Genomic DNA, 16,307 nt, shown 5'->3' with positions numbered 1-16,307 from the left:
AGCTTTGCGGGGTGAAGATTTTGTATTGCAGCTTCGTGTCGGTTGGCCTTGTCAGTCCGCCTGCATGTTTGAGGATCTCGGCGTCCCTCACTCCGTGCTTTCGCTGAAAGCATCCGCATTCACGCGGTCTGCGTTAATGGGATTCAGACCGCCCCTGGAAGTTGGAAGACCTCTGGAGGAAATTCATTTAGCATCGCGTTTTCTCAGGAGTCGCTAATATCCAGAACCTACCAGCCATCACCATTGCTCTCCCGGCTCCCTCCCCGCCCACCAGAGGGGAGCAGCGCAATCAATGTTAATGAGTCTGACGGCTCCTGTTCTCAAATAAAGAACTAATGAAACCTGGATATGCTAAGTCTGCGTGCATACAGGATGCTATTGCACTGAGTGAGGCTCCGCGGTGAGATAGCGAAAGTGTGTGTGTGGGTTTTTTTTTTATTTTTTTTTTATGAAGCAACTTTTTCAATAACGCTCCTAGATTGCAGAGAAGCACGCTCTGCTCATGATTGTCTGCAGGGAATTGTTCAATATGCTCAGCTGCCTAATGAGAAGACCGGGTTTGAATAATAATCTGAAAACAATGGCAAAACAGAGGTGGTGTTTGGAGGTGTCCGCCGCGTAAGGGAGCATGTTGGCACCTCCAGAGGGATGCATCCCTCCTGTTAATGGGGAATGCTGCCGTGGAAAAGGGGAGGGAGGGGTGGGGTGGGGGGGAGGCGGCTGGGTTGCCATGTCTTTGCTGCAGTCATGATCAGGACAGGGCATCTGCATTTGCTTTTGGAGATTTTTGGGTAGGTGTGCAGAGTACTTGATAGGATGGCAACCTCACCGTGGCTGAACCAGGTAAGACTATGGATGCAATAAAAAAAGTGATCATGATTTTATGATGAATTATGATATTGTTCTCTCCTTCTTGCCACTGGTATTGAGATTATCAAGGTTGCTGTGTTATCTGGTTTAGTATTGAATACCTCCAACACAAGGTCAGTAGGATCAGTTGAATTGTGGTGCCGTTATAAACACCTGCAAAACCCTATGGGTTTTGCGTCCGCTGTCTTGGTGTGTTCTCCGTTGCTGTTGTCTTTGTACTGATGTCACTTCCTGTTCCTGCTCTACAGAGAGCAGCTCTCTGCTGCAGTCTCTCCTGGAGGGCAATTTCGAGGGGGTACTCCTGAGTCCCGTTGTCCTGGACATCTTTGGAGGGCACAGCAGCGGGCAGGAGACAATAGAGGCCTACCTGGGGAGGCGTGCCTTGGCCTACCTGAGCGACGCCACCGAGGATGACAAAACGGAGAGGTATGGAGCGGACGGCCATGATGCTTACACACGCCTAGGCTGAACTGGCCACTAGACTCTGTATAAAAGCTCACAGTCAATTTGAACTTGAAGAGCCTGTAAATTTAAATGAATCAATGACGTGAGCACCCTCACAGCAGTGACCCGCTACAGCAGTTTAGCGGCGGTGGAAACCTTTGTGCATTAGTCAGCTGTCCAGCGGTGACTTTTATTGGAGTAAATATGAGAACTGTCGTGTGCTCGCCGCACTTTGGCAGCGGGAGTGACGCCCACCCCCCCCACCCCCCCTTGTCCCTGCCAGGCATCATGCCGCGATGAATTATTAATTTTTAATAAGGGCAGCTTAACATCGACTTCTCTCCAGTGGGTATCTGTGTGGGAGAATGTATATTTCACAATTATGCGCTCATCTGTCTACTCCGTTAGTCCCCCCCCCCCAGTCCTCTTCCTCACGTTCGTCTTCCAGCGGCATTAACATCTCAAAGCTCCCTGTTTACACTGCTTAATTGCTTGGAGGGAAATGGTGGCGGCCTCGCCTCTCTGCCCTCAGTCTGCTTGAGGTAGCGACAGAGGTGTCTCGCTGAGCGACTCCGGCAGTGACGGCTAGGACAGCCCCGCACTCGCTGCCGACTTCTCTTGTCATGGCGCTTGGGGAGGGGGGGAGTGGATGTCAGGGGCCTGACTCTTACAGTTCTCTTCTTCCCTCTCTCTCTCTCTCTCTCTTTCGCTTTCTTTCTTTCTTTCTCGCTTGCAGGGAGATGGTACTCTATGTCCTGGCTGTGACCTGCCTCCACCTCTTCGCCCAGAGCAACTGGACGGGCCCCCCTGTCTCCATTCATGTGCAGGACTTCCTGCCCGCCGCCCTGCTGGAGCCCTTCTCAGAGGTACCGCCCTCCACTCCTCTATCCACCGTCTTAACACAGCACTGGCTTTGGGAATCGGTGTCCCCCAGAAGGTTGTCAGCCTTGATCTGATCTGGCTTCACGCAGCATGGCGGCTTGGGTCTCTGCTGAAATGTGAGCTGGGCTACCAGCGGGCTTGACCCTTGTGGCTGCTTCACGCCACATGAACAGACATGAAGCTCCACCCTACGAGCCCTCTGAGCTCACACAGCTCCCTGTGCCAAGAAAAAGGAGGCGAGGCTACATCCTGCATACCTGCATACGATCAGCCAGGCACTACCCTCTGATGGCTGCAGCGCTCTGATGGGCGGGGGTGGGAGGGCTGCTTCTGGCATCAGGGGAAGGATATTTGACTTGTTAATAGAGATGGGACCTACATTAAGGGAAGCAGGGATCACCTGGGCCAGTGGGAAGGGGGGGGGGGTTACATCAGCGTCACAGCGTGATGAATGGCGGGGGCGGGTGACCCCGCAGGGCCAGCGCCGGGCGTAATGAGGATGTATTGGGGGGGGGTACGGCCCTATAATGAACCCTCTCTGGGGTCCCAATTACACCGGGACGAGGACAGCACATTCTGCCAGCGCCCTCTCCAGCGCCTCTGATTGGACGGCTTAATCCGCCGTTACACCAGAGACGTGAGCGGTTCTGCTGTCTAAGAATTTTTTCCAGTGGGTATGATTTATTTATGCTGTCGTGGGAAGACAGATTTAAATGTAATGTGTGGTGATTTGGGCCACTGAGAGTAGCTGGTGAACTGGCTGCATCGTGCTTGAAAGTCATACACCAATTTAAAAAAAAAGGAATAAATTGAGGTGTTTAGTATAAGCTCTGACAAGGAAATTATGTTGTTTGTTACAGATTTTGCAGTTGAAGGCACATTAAAAGAGCACGATAGTGAAAAAGCTTGTGGACTGTAGTGATGTTGGTGACATCAGCCTTGGCAGAACAGTTAGTGGCCTGCCACAGGACTTGCCACAGGACTTCTCGTCTACATCTCGTGGGTTCTGAGGCTCTGTGTAATACTCCAGCCTACATCTTATTGGCCAAAAAATTAAGACGTGATTAGTTGCTATTTCAAGCTAATTGAGTGTTTAGTATTTTAGGCAGGGAACTGAGTCAGAAGCTTGGAACTTGTATATATTTGGGACTGGACATTTTCAAGCGTAGAGGTTTGTGTCTCTCTATTTAAGTCTGTCCCTACTCTTCTACACCAGAAGTCAATGGATCTGTTTCATGACGGCCTGCTTTTGAGTATAAATCCCCAGAAATGAAACACCTTGTGTTTCTCTTTGATGTTTGCTTAGCTTTGCAATTGCCTTTGTTTTTTCAGGCTGTTGATGTTAAATCTTTAAGCTGAGAGCTGGCTGGCCAGCTCTTTAAACGTAGTTTATATAGTAACTCTGCTCTTGGACTGCTTGGGACTCAACTTGAACAGGATTGGGGTGATGCTTCACCAAAACTTTGCGAGGTATAGAATTAAAGATTAAAAGAGATCCTTTGGTGTGTTGTCCAGATATCACTCAAAATCGTTTTCAAAGAGCATTGTCTTTCACAATTAAATTTTCTGCACATTCACTTTCTATCAGAGAGGAGACCTTCTCCAGCTCAACTCAATCTCAACTCAGATCACCTCACCTCAGTTCATCTTAACTCAGTCCAGATCAGTTCAGCTCAGCTCAGTTAATCTGAGCTCCACTTGGCTGAGTTCAGCATGGCTCCAGCGGAGGAGGTCAGTCTTACAGCAGTGTCTCTCTGCTCCTCCCTGCAGCCCCAGGCCCTGACCGCCGCCATCCTGAGCAGCTTGATCTTGGACGGTGAGTCCGTGTACAGCCTGGTGTCTAACCCCTTCCTCCTGCTGCTGGCCAGAGTCCTGCTGGTCACCTGTGCGGACAAGCTGGAGAGCTTCCAGGTAAGTGGTCACGTTATACAGGTACCCTCTCCGACCAAGCAGCCAAACCCCCTTCCCTTTCTGATCTCCTCAGCACTAGACCACCACTCATCTGTATGAGATGATGGTATTTGTTATGGGCATACATGTATGGTATAGGTTGCTTGATGCATGTAAAATGCCATACAATATGCGCTATTTATATTAGATAACGTTGAGTTATTTGAGCAAAATATGATACTGGTGTGATCCTTTAGAGAAGATCACAACATGAAAGTACCCTTGAGCTTTTTCTCTAACGAGCCAGCACTCTCGTGTTGTGTTTCTGTTCTCTGTAGTAAGGGCTTCCCCCAGGATCGCTGTGGTATCATAATATCGCGGTTCCGCCATGTTTCTCCACAAAAGCACAGCGTGCTCGGCGGTGAAGAACGAGAGAGCTGGGGATGCCGTAGCCCGCTGGGTTCCCGTCCCCGGAGAGCGAGAGCGCTCTCTGCACCTCTCGCAGGCTGTCAGGATCCGCTCCCTCTCCCCTCCACCCCAAGCCCCTGGAACAGGGGGGGAATCCTCAGGGCGGGCGGGGCGAGAGGAGGCCGGTGCCAGCGTTTTGGTTCCCCAGCCACCCCGGGCGTGTGGTCGGGGGCGTGGGACGTGTGGCGAGAGGAGCGGTCCTCTCTGTCACCGCCGTAGGCCGCCTCGCTAATAAATCTTTTTTGTTTTCCTCCTCTCTTTTTCCCCTCCCCCCTCTCGGCTCTGGCCGAGCCGCGCCACGCGTTGCAGAGATTAATTCAGCTGTGAGGAGTCGTGGCGTCATAAAAGAAGGGGGAAAGTAATGAATCACGTTTTTCTGTTCGGGGGCTTCGCTCCGCCGCAGTCCCTTGCAGCAAGGCATAAATATTTTACAGGCAGCATTGTGGGGGGGTTGCCGTCTTACATAAGCAGGCGCTGTAATTCCCGCCGCCGGAGTATCTCAGTTCGATAAGATCATGACAAAGGAGGGCCATTTTACCTAATATCACCCTGCTATTCTACGTGGGGGGAAGGGGGCGTCATATTGCGGAACGTGCTCAGTGTATTCAGTCTGTTCAAATATTTAAAAGAAAAACCCTGTTGAGTGCCGGATTCAGTACGTGGCACCCATTCAGAGGGTTTAATTCATCCGCCTTGAGGCAGAGTTTGGGTCCTCTTGCAGGCCACATGGAGACCCCCCCCCCCCCCCCCCACACACACACACACACACAGGTTCAGGCTTTGACATGCAAATGTGGCCAGGGGAGGTAATTGTGGGGCACCTTTTCAGCAAGCTTTGGCGGGAGAGGATGACCAGCAGGCTCAAGGGCAAAGTGTTACTCCGCACCCTCCTTACCGCAGCCCCAACAGTGGCTTCCGCTCCAGCCCTACCACCATTAACCCCCCCCCCCTCCCACCAGTCTGCATCTCTCTGCCCGCTTTCTGATGAGATGGGCTCTGTGGTTGGAGTATTGATTCGGCTGCACCGGCAGTGAACACCGGCGGTGTAACTCCAAACTCCCCGCGCATTTATGCCAGTTTTTGCGCGATACTCATTTTGATGTGTAAATTGAATTTTTTACATGGCTCAGTACCTTTTAGAATGCTGAATGCAGAAACAGGGTTGGTAGGGGGAGGGGGGCTTATATGACTGGGAGCTGTTCTTTCTCTTCTGCCGCTTTGGGTTTTTCTCCTGTACTGGAAAAGGGAAGGGGTTGGCTATTTTTACTGCCGGGTCAGCATTACTATTGGTCGACGGGGGGTGGGGTGCTATGCCCAGGAGGGATAAGGGGGATCGGTAAAGACCCATGTCGTCTCTTTCATCCTGTTCCAGTTGCTGCCCTGGTGGACCCTGAGGTACGTCACCCTGCACCAGCAGGTCCTGGAGGAGCGCTCCCCTGAGTTGCTGGCGCTGGCTCGGAGCAGCATGGAGCGGGGTAAGAGTCACTTCTGCTCTCCGTCACCGGGGACACGGCGCCGCCAGCGGCGGGCGGGGAGGGGGGGCAGGGGGCCTCGGCCCGAGAGAAGCCACAACCCCTCTGAGAATGTTACCTTCTGAGGACACCATTTTTCCTGTGTACGGAGCTTCCTGTGTAGGAGTGAGTTTGTGTCACTCGTTTTGGCAGAATTGCCTCCTTTTGCCATGCCTCTTGGCTTTAGCTTTCTGCTGGTGTTGAAGAAAAGTATTTTTACTCCGGTGACGTCAGTGCTGTAGTTTCATGCAGAAGTGTAGAGGACTGGTGTCTTTAATTAAGCAAATGAAATGACAGTGCAATTGGGGCTTTTTACTCCTTACCAGCAGGGGGAGCTGTTCCGTGCAGTGCATGCATGCTTTTGGATTGGGAAAGGTCATACATATGCCTTTCGAGCAGTTTTTGTGAGACATTTCTAATCTCTTTGGTTTGACCAGTTCTCATGAGTGAAAAATTCAACTTTCATGCATAGAAATGGTAGAACAGAATTATATATAGTTCTTAGACTGCAGACCCTGCGTAGTTGAATTCTTGAATTCTTGAATTCTTCCGACCTGTTCAGGATATCTTCCAATAAGTAGTTACCCTGGCGCTATTGAATAAGTGCACCCATCAATAGATAAGAATACCCATTATCCTCTGTGTTGTTCAGCATATAGTGCTGGGCTAGCCTGTCTGTCAGCAGGATATTGATGCAGGTGAATGTATGCAAACACGTGTAGGTGAGTCAAATGAAGTGAAACAGTGTAGCTGCCACCTGCAATTTAGTCTTCGTCTTTGAAGCCGATGACGTAGTCGCTGATCGACTAGAGTCCCAGCAGTCCTGGCACATGAGAGGGTCTGTGGAAGTGTCTCCACGGTGACAGCTGCGCTCCCCACACGGGGGTAGGTGATGTCAGCGGATTGTTTGAGAGTGGGCGGGGGGGTCGGGGGGTGGGGGTGAACCGCTGCTGTGTCGGCAGGCTGTGGAGAAGCAGGCGCTGCTCCTCCAAGTCGGAGTCTGCCCTGTTCTACCCCAGCCAGGGTGATGCGATGGCGGGGAGGGGGTTGGGGTTGTGCCGGGGAATAGGCGCTTCGGGCTGGGTGTGGCAGTTTCTCTGATGGCCATAAAGACTACAGTCTGTTTAAGTGAGGCAAAGTTGCGTGCAGACTCGGGTGCCTTCGTCGCTTGAGTGTGTAGCCACGCACCTGGGGCGGCTCTCGTACAAAGACCCTCCGAGGTGCGCTAACCTTTCGGCGCGGAGCCGCGAAGCCCTAACGCCGAAAGGCGGAGCATCTCAGAAAACGGGTCACGGGCAAGAAGGACGCCGCAGCCTTGTTAATGTGGCGGCCGACTTCCAGAACCCAGAAACCTCGTCCTTGGGACCGGTTTCAAAGAAAACACTTCAGGCCGATCCATAACGCCGGAGGCTTTCTGGGCATTGTTTCAGACTCGCTGTGAAAACCGGCGCGCGCTGTTGACAGGGGACGAGATATACGAGTTCTCGCACAGACGTTTCCATCCAGCGTCTCTCGGTCGGCGCGCGCACTCCGGTTTCAGCGCCCTCGTGAAAGCTCCCTGTGCCCTTAATCAGTTTAGGAAAATGTGGCGTGCAGTGCACAGAAGCAGAATAGCGTTTCGCAGCTCTGCGGCTTATGTCACATTTGACACATCCTCTGCGCTTGATTTCCCTTCTTAGAGACGGCATGCCTTTCTTGAGCTGACACCCGCCTGATCGCCAACCTTTGTCTCTTCGGGAGTGCGTTTGCGTTCTCGAAACTCTCCGAGACGCACATTTTCCTTTGAACGTGAAGCGCAAATGGGAGCCGAGCCGGTATCCGCTGAGGTAAAATGTAGGGGCTTAATGATTATGGTTAAGAGCTCATGTTTCCTTTGATACCGAGATGTGAAGTGTGGCTCCATCTTGCCTTACATTCACTGTGAGGGTGAATGCATCCCAGGAGAGAATAAGCGCAGAGGCGTTTGCGTCTCATACAGGATGACATGACGTAAAATGAAACCCCGTGATTTGCCTTTAATTGGATGTATTTAACATCAACTTAAGAGTCGGCTTGAAATGGATTGATCTGTACGTGATTGACACAAATCCTTGACGTGGTGTAAGTTTCAAGCACGGATTTGAAATTCACAGATTCATTTTATTTGTTTATTTATTTTTGCTCAACAGTGACCCAGGATGCACTTAAATCTCTTTCAGTGTGCAAAGCTGCTAATAAACTCAGCCTCACAGGTCTCCACTCTACATTCCTGGTTGAAAGCAGAGCAGGGGCTATAATGTTAAGCACAGCCCAATCTCAGTAATGATCCTGAGATCAAATCGACACTTTAAGGGTGACATGACAGTATCTTGGATAGTTTGACTGCATGTCCCAGCAACAAAGATAATTTTATGCTCTTTCTCATCTCCGAACTGAGAGTGCAGGCTCACCATATTGTCATTATCCAGTGCTTAAGGAAGCTCCCTCTGTATTCACAAATGCAGGATAGTGAGAATTATGTTACAAGTATTAAGTACTATTTGAAGAACTGAACTTCATTCCAACAGACCACCGTGATAATCCCGCCTGTCTGAAATGGGTCATCCGAACGCGTTTCAAACTGTAGTAGGTAACCTATAGTACGTAACCATTCGCCAAAAAGTAGACTTCTGTGAATCATGGTCCGTTATGCATCTTCTTTGGCGTCGGTGACTAGTATTTAATATAACAACAATAAATAGCTGCGCTAATTCTGGTGGTTCCCCCTCTGCTGTCGCCCGCCGCGCTTCGGCGGCCGCCGGGGTTATTTTCCAACCCGGGAAGAAGCCTCCTGAGCAACCGTGTGTAATTTGTCATGTTTGATTCGGCTGCGGGTTTTCCACTTTGGCTTGGGGAGACGCTCTAAATTTAAGGACTGGGAAGCACGTTACCCAGCTGGCCCGGGCCGGGAGGCTGTGGCAGGCCCCGCTCGTTATTTCTGGAAGGGGACCTTTCGCCTGCACCTCCATCCGTCCTTCCTCTAGCTGGAGGTAGGCTCCGCCGCGCCTTGTTTACCTTGGAGTGCGGGAGGGGGACGTGTCACCGAAAATTTACATTTTCGACGCAAATAAATTCCAGCCGCCTGCTGCCTGGGCTCTCTCCTCTCGCTTGGTGAGAGGTTTTGAGGATTCGGTACATTTTCTCTTCTTTTTTTTTTTCCAATTGCACAGATGTTTAGTTGGGTTAAGCCGGAAATCGCGAGGCAGACTTTGCCGAGCGGCCTCCATTGCCTTGGTAACAGCATGATGGGCATGGGAGAAGGACACCCACGAGACCCCGAATAACAACCCCCATGAGTGTGCAATGCGGTGACAGTGACTGTGTGAGTGGCATTTTGTGAGGAACGAAATGTCTCATTCTGACCCCTTGATTCCAGTGTGGTTTTCAGCGTGTGTGTGTGCGTGTGTGTCGGGGGGGCGTCTGAGTTTATAATGATGGTTGGGGAAACCGTCATTCGGAACCGCTTCATCCCTCTGACGTCCCCTCCAGACAGAGGCAAAGTCACCTGAGCAACGTCTGCACTGGCTAATCGGGTGCCTCCATAGGGTGGTGTGGGCCGTCTGAGGCGCGCCCGCCATTACCCAAGGTTCACATTTGCGGAGGAAAACAAAGGCAAAGGGGAATCTAGAAAGATCGAGAGAGATAAAAGTGAGCCAGCCCCCCCATGCCTTCTACAAGGACAGGGAAGAAACAGGCTGTAAAAGCTCTCATCTCCTGCACACTCTTAACTACCCCCAAGCGAGAATGTAGCTGCTGTGGGAGCAGAGGTGTGGAGAAATTGAGGGGAGCGGGAAGGGCCCGGCCACCGTGACTCATGGCATAGCCGCCTCCCTGCTTCCCATTGATGTGCTTAATGAGATAATCGGCGCGGTGGCGAGAGAAGGCACAAAAACAGGATGTGGGGGAGTGGGAGTGGGGGGGGGGGGGGGGGTCTGTGAAAGACCCTCTCTCTGGAACATGGGCGCCCGGGAAAGTGGAAACTCGAACGTCAATACTCGCACGGTTGTGTGTTAAAAGGCGCGCAAACCTCAGCGCTCGTGCTGCTTTAGGGAGACCCCCGCATTGGAGCCCGCATTGCAGACCTTTCCTTTTCTCTGTGGGCGTGCTGTCAGGGGAAGGAGGCGGGGGGGGGGGGGGGGAGGGGGGGGTGCGCTCATTGTGTCCACCGAATACACCGAGCTGGGCTCGCGAAGCATCCCGTGCTGCCGCGGGGCTGTAAACCCAAACCCAAAACCCTCACAGCGTGTAGTCAAGGCCGGTGGACTGCGGATTTGAAGGTACTTACACCAGAAGAATGGTATTTTAAGCTAGATGTTTGAGCAGAGAATCTACTGCATCAGATTTCAATAAAGTGTCAGGCTGAATCCTCGCTGGGTCACATTTTATTTGTGACCCCCCCCCCCCCCCATATTGATCAGCTGGAGATTTAATTAGCGAGATTTCCCCTTTGTTGTACTTGGGGCTCTGAACACTAGAAATTGTTTGAACTCGCTTCTGCTGAGCAAATCAGATTTCATTTCTTTTTTTTTTCTGCCTGAAGAAATACGCATTGTTGATGACTTTTATGGAAAATCCTTACTGGGATCAAGGCAAGGCTGTAGCATGTAGAAATGTAATTCCGGAGGTGAAACTGGAGCTCGGCAGAGGGGAAGGCAGTGCTTGAAGTGGACCGTGTAGGACAGCTGCCTGCCTCACACACCCCTACAGGGCACGCTAGTACAAGACTTGAAGCTCACAAGGAAAGGGAACCGACACCAAAGCTATCCCATTGCATATTTTTCTGTTAGTCTATTTTTTTCACCTCACGCTTCTGCCTCTGTACTGGGCTTAAATGTGTGTGTAGAAGGCGATAAATTTAGACTCATACGCTTTTATTGTCAGGTTATTTAATCATTAGCTTGCCATGCAGGTACACTTATTTTGAGTAGATCTTGTTTGATTTAGTATGCCCATTATTTGTTAACTTGAATGAAAAGCCTTGCTCCTCTTGGTTCAGACCCATGGCCCATCTGCACCCCTTGGCCGCTGCCTCTCAGTGCTGCTTCCTGCTTATTTTTCATTCTGGGTGATTCATTTGTCCGTCTGATCCGATCCGTTCGCTGTTCGCAGTGAGAGCTTCGGCCTCTCTCTCTCTCTCTCTCCGTCCCGTCCATAATTCAGACGCCTCTGCCTGTTCCGCGGGTGCGCCCGATCCATCTGCGCGGCGTCCGGGCCAGACGAGCACAGGGAGGGAAGAGCTGGCACGCAGTCGCAGAGGTCATTTTACACAGCGGCCCTGGCTCCGAGCACCGGCCGCGAGATCTGCACAGCGCGCCGTGTGGCCATTAGGAGACGGGGGCTAATTTTTTATTTATTTCGCCGCTTTACGCGGCGAGGTGGAGACTTACCCATCTGTCACCTGCAGGGTGACGTCAGCCCCCGCGGGCAGAGCGGCACCGCAGTGTTGCGAGGACGTTGCGAGAACGTTTGCGGGCGGGGTAGGAGGTGCGCCGACGTCTGCGGAGGGGCAGCGGAAGGATCACGCGGTGGGGGCCCTGAACCCGCAGCCCGCAGCAGCTGCGTGCTCCGTCTGCGCAGACGTGCGTGATCAGGGCTGCCACGCCCGCTTTCAAGGTTAAAAACGGGGGGGGGGGGGTGCTGGGAACAGTTGGGGGGGTGGGGGGGGGGGTGCGAGGTGTGACAGGCCACCTTACACTGTGTGTGTGTGTGTGTGTGTGTGTGTGTGTGTGTTAGGCACTTCCCGATGTAAATGTCACGTAGCATGAAGGTGTGTCTGCTGTTGTTCTGTCCTGCAGTTATTGACCAGTAGAGTACTAAACCTTGTCTCACAGTAGCAGCCAGTAGAGTGTCGATGAGAGGTGCCATGTCTGAGGTGCCTTGCGTGCTTGACGTTTCTCCTCGTCCACTCAGAGCCGCATGCTTACCCTTTCAAGGGCGTTAGGAAAAACACTGTGGAAATGGCCGCAGTTGGACGCCACAGGGGAGCGGTCAAACGGACCGACCGCTTTAAGCCAACAAACCGAAAATGTATTTATATTTTCTGCTCCCTGTCTTCCATCTCCAACTTTCCGTGCACGATGTCCCAGATACAGTTATGACGGCTCTAGCGAGCATTCATCGCAGTTGGCAACACACCTTGAGCGAAAACTCAGGATCCTTTGTCTGAGTCTGACCTTGAGCCGTTCCCTGCGTTTGCACCGGGGAAGTGGAGCGGTGTCGGTGCAACGTGATCCTTCGCCACGTTTGCCGAACCGTTTCTCGAGCTGAGCTCAGAAAGAGTCCGCTGGTCACAGAATAAGAAGGCGCCAAGCTGTCACCCCCTCTAAAAAAAAATCCCTGCCCTCAACCCCGTTCATGACAGTGTGATTCATACCTGCATTAGCCCTTCGATGATATTGCATTACATTATGGTCATTTCTATCAAACTTCCATATGTTGCAGTTTTTTACATGTTGTCCGTTTGTGGTACCGGCCAAAAGTTTGGACACGCCAGGTTAAGATACTGGGAAACCTGCATTCAAAGACATCTTAATATAAAGACTTTTACATGCTTTTAAATGCTTGAAATTTGTTTCTTAGGCATCAGCTTCACTATGTATATTTGTCGATGTGTGAATTTCTTTCCAAAAATGTTTATATTTACAAAAAAATTGGCTACTTTGAAGAATCTAAAATATGAGAATTGTTTTGATTTGTTTAACACTTTTTGGTGACTGCATAATTCCATTTGTATTATTTCATGGATTTGATGTCTTAACTATTATTCTGCAGTTGGAAAATGTGGAAAATAGTTTAAAAAAAAAAAAAAAAAAAAAAAAGAATAATACAAATTGCAACCAAGCTGGATATTTGCTGAGGCAGTTGTGGGCTAGCTACTTTGCCCGAGGGTACAGCAGCAGTGCCCCAGTGGGGAATCGAACCAACAACCTTTCACTTACGAGCCCTGCTCCTTACCACTGTGCTACACTACCAGCACATTAACCCCATTAAGAGAGAATTCTCCTGGCCAGGTAGATTAGATTTGACCAAGAGCTCAGTCTATATTTCAAACGGACCTAACCACATTCATACAGAGAGGCTTAGAAAACCACACGCAGCCCTTTCAGATCATGTACAGACTCTGGTGCGGATGCCCGTCGGCCAGCTTCTTGTTTCAGTGGGGTTTCTGTACCTGGCAGTGATTCAGAACCAACAAAATTTTCTTACTTTTAAATATTTTGCTGAGCAGGCACTTGTATAATTTACAGCACATATTATCCATGAATTCCTCCGGATATTTTAAATTGGATTTAAATGCTTTGCTCAAGGGTATAACAGCGGTGTCCCACCGACTGTTTGAACCCACGACCTTCTGGTTATAAGTGAAGGTCCCAAACCTCCATTACAGACTACCTCAGTCATTCTTTGATTTCGTACCGTAACTAATTTTCAATTTAATGCGGTGATTCTGTTGCCCACATCCTTTCTGTTGCATTTGATTAAGCTCTGTTTTTTTACAGCGAGGTAAAACGCCTTCCATTCTCACCGTAAACAGTTAACGGTGATGCAAGATGTTGAGAAAACCTGCAACAGCGTGTGCTTAAAGGGCATCTCATAAAACGTGGGTAGATGTGCTTTTGCTTGGAGATCTGATGCATTCTGAACAGGGTCTTTGTTACTTACTGTTCTCTGCTGCAGCTTCCTCTGTACTACAGCATATTCCACTGTTTTTATTCTCACAACTGCAGCGGTGGATCAGGGAGGGGCAGGCAGCTCCTGTCACACACAGCCCTTCTGTCACAGTCTGAACGAGCGTAGCCTCCCGTTACACAGTTTGACAGGTGTAACCGTGTAACTGGGCGTAGCCATTTTGTCACAGTCTGAAGAAGTGTAGTTTTCTGGAAATGTGTGACTAGGTGTAGCCCCTCTGTCACAGTCTGAATGGGCTTTGCCTTCTAGTGTGACAGGGTTTAGCCCTTCTGTAACAGTCTGAAAGGGTGTGTCTCCTCTAATTGTCTGATAGATTTTTGCCATCTGTAACAGTCTGAATGGGTATAGCCCTTCTGTAACAGTCTGGCAGGGTGTAGCTCTTTTGTAACCATGTGGTTGGGTGTAGCCCTTCTATAACAGTTTGACAGGGCGTAGACCCTCGGTAAGTCGGAATGAGTGTAGGTCTTTTGTAATCATGCGTCAGGGTGCAGCCTTTCTCACAGCCGGACTCTACCCTTCCCTAACAGCCCGGCTGGTGTTACGCTGGAGCGCTTGGCAGCCTTTGTGATTTTTCACTAGCAGAGAGCGAGGGAGCCAGTCTCTGCATCTGGACACTGCCTCCCAATGGTTTTTAATCACGCTTTCTGCCTCCGTCACCACAGCCCCAAAAAACCCATTTCGCCCGCGAAATCACTCTCCTGAAGGTGACACAATGGAGCACAGTAAATATACGTCCCCGGGCCCCGGCCGCCTCGTAAAAGCCGAGCCATGAGCGGGCGAGCGCTGCCTAGTAAATTACACACGTGCTGGAGTCAGCAGGACAACCGCCTCGACACGGCCTTCACAGGATGCAACTAATAATCATATCAGGCAGGTCGCCAAGGACAGCTAAAATATGCCTTTCATTCAGCCCGCCTCTCAGCGCGTCGCCCCAAGGTTTCCCCTTCCACGCGGAGCGCCGAGCGGGCGTTGGGTGAGCCGAGAGCCGGCGCTCTTCAGCGGGCTGCGGAGGCGCAAAGGTCAGGCGTGGGGCTGAGATGGATGTGAGAGGCGAGGTGGGGGGGGGGGGGGGGGGGTCGGCTTTGTAAGCTGCCGTCGAAGAGAGGGAGCGTGAACCGCCAGTGGGTTTACTGGTACGCGGACTGTATAGGATGCAACTGATCGAGCACCAAAATACAGCCGAGGCACTCATCCTTGCTGTTTTCAGGAATAGTTCATTCGCAGGTTAACCCTAAGGTCATCATTACTGTACTTGAAATAAATAGGTATTGCAAATGTTGGTGTCAGTGAAAATAAATAACATTTACATCTTGACGTTCATGTCAGTTTGAATATTAGCGTGTACAAATCCATTAAGATAAATCAGTTTGTATGAATTGTTATACCTATAGTGAGAATGTTGTATTTTGGACCAGGACTGTGTTTGAATTTGGTTTAGAGTGCTGCTGTTGTTAACAAAACTAATTCTGACACATTTATTAAGCCCTGTTTTTTAACTGCATATTGCACAATATGTGTGGATAGTGGATGATTGGATAGTGGATAGTGATGATTTTCCTCCTCTTCCTCCCAGTGTTGAAGTCGGAGTCCCTCTTCACCAGCGAGACCTACAGGAACCTGGCCATCCAGTTCCACCTGGAGTGCGGCTACACCTGCCTGACGTACTACGAGTACCAGGCTGCCAAAGATCACTTCCAGCAGGCGCGGGAGCGCTCCCATCTGGAGATAAATGTGACAGGTGTGTAGCCCCCCCGGCTCCTTTCAGCTGTCACCTCACGGCCATCACCGCGCTGCCGCACTCGGGCAGATAGGCGATACCGACGGGTTCAGCCAGACGGAAGAAATGTTTTTCTTTTGTTTTCCCTGTCATTTTTTTCCGTGTTGGCAGCTCGGAGTTCACAGCCCAGTCCCCAGTTGGCGAACACCGAAAAGGGGAGTTTATCAATAGAATTGCCACACGGTGCCGGATGAAACCGGACAATACATACCGTATAGCAAGGCTCTGCACATGTAACTGAAGGGCGAGCGTGGCGGGCCGCTGCTGCAGACTGTACAGTCAGAAGAGGTATTAAAATGGATGTGGCGTGGCCCCTGAAGCAGAAAGGCATTGAGCCCTGCGCCACTTGGGCGGAACTCGGGTGCTGGAGCTGCCGCGCCGAACCTAATCCAGCCCCGATTTCCTGCGCGTGATTGATCGTCTCAACCGGCCCGCATAGCGCAGCGGTAAATGCATAGAACATCAAGCTCCGGAATCACGGGCTCGGCTGCCCGGGAATTCCTGCAGTGCAGTTTTTTTTTTTTTTTTCTTTTTTCTTTTGTTTTTTTGTCAAGGCGGCTCGCTAAAAAGGACGACCTCGGGTTCGGGATGTCCTCTTAGGAATCCCAACAAGTACGGAAAGGATGGCGTAAACAGAGGGATGGAGGGGGAGCGAGGGGGAGCGAGAGAGCTGAGTTTAATAAAACATGCGGAGAGGCAGACCTCGTTATTAGCTTCTGTCTGCACGGTGCGGACGGCAGGGTGTGATCACCCCCCCC

General features: G+C 50.9%; 1 protein-coding gene across 1 annotated transcript in view; it reads left to right on the top strand.

Annotated features, from left to right (window-relative positions):
* ttc27 (tetratricopeptide repeat domain 27) overlaps positions 1 to 16,307 on the top strand; it is an 89,683-nt gene that overhangs the window by 3,038 nt on the left and 70,338 nt on the right. The window contains exons 2-6 of the mRNA XM_036547503.1: positions 1,119 to 1,296; positions 2,051 to 2,180; positions 3,967 to 4,107; positions 5,927 to 6,029; positions 15,346 to 15,510. Of these exons, the coding sequence (XP_036403396.1) occupies positions 1,119 to 1,296; positions 2,051 to 2,180; positions 3,967 to 4,107; positions 5,927 to 6,029; positions 15,346 to 15,510 (717 nt within the window). The remainder of the gene's footprint in view (positions 1 to 1,118; positions 1,297 to 2,050; positions 2,181 to 3,966; positions 4,108 to 5,926; positions 6,030 to 15,345; positions 15,511 to 16,307) is intronic.

This window comes from Megalops cyprinoides, chromosome 15 (genome assembly GCF_013368585.1).
Source record: "Megalops cyprinoides isolate fMegCyp1 chromosome 15, fMegCyp1.pri, whole genome shotgun sequence".
Lineage (NCBI taxonomy): Eukaryota > Metazoa > Chordata > Actinopteri > Elopiformes > Megalopidae > Megalops > Megalops cyprinoides.
The sequence above is the reverse complement of the archived record's forward strand: the minus strand, read 5'-3'. Positions and strand labels throughout refer to the sequence as shown.